Below are 3,444 nucleotides of genomic sequence, written 5' to 3'. Positions count from 1 at the left end.
CTTCCATGGTATTTAAATAATTGACTCTTATAATTAGGGAAAGTTGATCCTTATTAGGTAAGTGAATTTTTTCCAAACCTCTATGCATCTACTATAGGCTTCCCAGTGTCATTCCTCTCTTGTTATGTCTAAGTAGGTAAATTTATTCCACTTGTTTGCATTTGATGTTCACTCAGTAAAATAAGATAGCACTGTATTTTAATTTTGTTTATTAATTACATAAGAGACATGTGTCCTTATTAAAGAAAAATACATAAATCATAATATATAATACATAAATATTCCTAGGATTTTATTCTTTTAAAATAAAGATCACATAGGATGTTATTAAAGCTTTGTATAAACATTAGTGACTTTAATGTAACCCTGATTACATGGAAGATGTAAATTATCTTAGACTTTATCATTGTCACAGAAAAAAATACAAAGACGATTTTTAGCTCTAATCATGTTTTCCCTCCCCACTTATCTGCTATAAGAGGATAGAGAATTAATGGCAGAAATAACCTTTTAGTTATCCATACTGAGTCTTCAAATATACCAAGATCACAATTCACATTGAACTAAAGCAATTTTCCAAGAATGAGGAAACAAACTACACTATCTTATTCCAAATTCCCTTGCTACTTTTTAACCTATTCCAGCAAAGTCAAAAATCCCCCATTTATGGATATGTGAAGTAATATTTGTCTATTTTGTGCATAAACTTTAGTCTATCACATGAAAAATATTCTAATCTGTTTTAATGACTATCTTAATATAATTGTTTTCTACATGTATTGAAGAAATTGTAGTTTGCAAGATATGCTTTACCCCAAGAGTAACTTCACAATTAGTGAATAACAGAACCAACAAAAGGAGACAGAGTCTGAAGATTCAAGAAAATTTTCTTATGTTTCAAAAAAAAAAAAGGAAAAAATTCATCATGCCTGAGAAATTAATGAATGTGACCCTAATAACAGAATTCTTGCTCATGGGATTCCCTGATGATCAGGTGCTACAGAGACTTTATGCTGCATTCTTCTCCCTGGTTTACCTGGCGGCACTGATGGGGAACCTCCTCATTATCACCCTCACCACCATTGACCAGCATCTCCAAACCCCCATGTACTTCTTCCTGAAAAATTTGTCTTTGATTGATATCTGTTACATCTCTGTCACTGTCCCCAAATCTGTCATGAACTCTCTGACCAACAGCCATTCCATCTCCTTTGTGGGATGCGCCTCACAGGTTTTCCTTGTTGTTTTCTTTGCTGGCACAGAGTTTGCCCTCCTTCTGGTGATGTCCTATGATCGCTATGCAGCCATCTGCTGTCCTCTGCTCTATGAGGCCATCATGAATAGAGGTGCCTGTGTGCAGATGGTGAGAGCATCGTGGTTCAGTGGGTGTCTCTATGGATCCATTCATGTAGGAGGCACATTTTCTGTCCATTTCTGTGGGCCAAACATAGTGCATCAATTTTTCTGTGACATTCCATCATTGCTCATGCTTGCTTGTTCTGGGGAGCAAATTCTAGAATATGTGTTTATTATTATTAGTTCGGTTTTTTTGTTTGTTTGCTTTACTTTCATGGTTGCTTCCTATATTTATATTGTGTCCACTGTCTTAAGAATTCCTTCTTCACAAGGCAGGTTTAAAACCTTCTCCACCTGCATGCCCCATCTCACTGTGGTAACCTTGTTCCTCTCTTCCGGATATATTGCATATTTAGGTTCAGCCTCAAAATCCCCATCATCACTGAACCTCCTTATGCCTGTGTTTTATTCTCTGTTACCTCCCAGCCTGAATCCTGTCATTTACAGCCTGAGAAACAAGGATATGAAGGTGGCCCTTGGAAAAATTTTTGGTTAAAAATGACACCAAATATATAAACATTCAAAATATCAATGACTCTGGGCGCCTGGGTGGCTCAGTTGGTTAAGCGACTGCCTTTGGCTCAGGTCATGATCCTGGAGTCCCGGGATCGAGTCCCACATCAGGCTCCCTGCTCAGCAGGGAGTCTGCTTCTCCCTCTGACCCTCTTCCCTCTCGTGCTCTCTCTCATTCTCTCTCTCTCAAATAAATAAAATCTTAAAAAAATATCAATGACTCTGATACTCAGTAATATGTATCAAATTATTGGTTTATACAATTAAGTTGATAATCACAAATACAAACACTTTCAAATACAGTTACAAATAATTTCAAATTATTTGGTTTATAAAATTGTTCTTAAGTTATTAGATACCTATTGTATCATTGGTGCTGTTACATAGGATGCTATATATTTTTTTAAAGATTTTATTTATTTATTCATGAGAGACAGAGGGAGAGGGAGAGAGAGAGAGAGAGAGAAGTAGAGGGAGAAGCAGGTTCCCAAGGAGCAGGGAGCCTGATGCGGGACTTGATCCCAGGACCCTGGGATCATGACCTGAGCCGAAGGCAGATGCTTAACCATCTGAGCCACCCAGGCGCCCTAGGATGCTATATTTATAAGGACAAATGTGCTTGAGTCAGTGGAGTGTCTTGGCAATTTCCAACTCAGTGGAAGTGTTTTAATCATTGTGTTTACAGCAATAGGCCACTGGTATAAAGTAATATTGTTTTTCATTTCTAATCAGCACTGGTTTAATTCTCGCTTGAAAATATTTCAAATTTTACATATTTTATTATAATTCCAGATTGTGATTTGTTTTTTTTTTTTTTAGTTTACTCTTGCAATAGTTATTAACAATGAGTAATGTATTCAAAATTTGCTCGCTTGCTTTCTTTCTTTCTTTCTTTCTTTCTTTCTTTCTTTCTTTCTTTCTTTCTTTCTTTCTTCTCCCTTTCTTTCTTTCTGTTATTTTTTAATTTATTTTGAGAGAGACAGAATGTGAGCAGGTAGAGTGGCAGAGGGAGAGAGGGTAAGAGAGCATCCCAAAGCAGATTCCCTGCTGAGTGTGGAGCCTGATTCAGGGCTTGATATAATGACCCTGAGATTAAGACCAGTGCCAAAACCAAGAATCAGATGCTGAAACAACTGAGCCACCCAGGCAACCCTATTATTTTTCTTTTATTTATTTGGGTTGGCAAGAAAATTTTAAAAGCTCATTTTAATTCATTTCTTAGATAATTAATCCCACAATATCTGACTTGTAAATATTCCAATTATAAAAGTCTTTAGAAGATTTTATAGGCACAGTATATTGTTAACAAATGTCATTGGAAATCACACAGTGATATTTTTAAAATTAATGAGATTAGTTTACAAAGGAGGCAATTCTCACTATGCAGTCCACACAGAATTAAAAGAATGTTATTCTTACATATCCAGGAACAGGATAATTAATAGAAGATACCATATTTTGTTCCTGCACTACTATTTGTAACTTTTTTAAAAAGATTTTATTTATTTATCTGAGAGAGAGAGAATGAGAGAGAGAACACGAGAGGAGAGAGGGTCAGAGGCAGAAGCAGACTCC

The 3,444-nt window shown here is 36.0% G+C and overlaps 1 protein-coding gene across 1 annotated transcript; it reads left to right on the top strand.

The window, feature by feature from the left end:
* Nucleotides 1–940: 940 nt before the first annotated feature.
* On the top strand, nucleotides 941–1,852 carry LOC113928689 (olfactory receptor 14A16-like). The gene has a single exon (XM_027604592.1). The coding sequence runs from the start codon at nucleotides 941–943 to the stop codon at nucleotides 1,850–1,852; it is 912 nt and encodes a 303-aa protein (XP_027460393.1).
* Nucleotides 1,853–3,444: the final 1,592 nt, after the last annotated feature.

The sequence above is a fragment of the Zalophus californianus genome, chromosome 5 (genome assembly GCF_009762305.2).
Source record: "Zalophus californianus isolate mZalCal1 chromosome 5, mZalCal1.pri.v2, whole genome shotgun sequence".
Taxonomy (NCBI): Eukaryota; Metazoa; Chordata; class Mammalia; order Carnivora; family Otariidae; genus Zalophus; species Zalophus californianus.
This window is presented reverse-complemented; position numbering and strand designations above follow the sequence as displayed.

Bases quoted from the DNA above. Each gene is read 5' to 3' on its own strand.
- LOC113928689 (XM_027604592.1), top strand. From the start codon at position 941: ATGAATGTGACCCTAATAACAGAATTCTTGCTCATGGGATTCCCTGAT.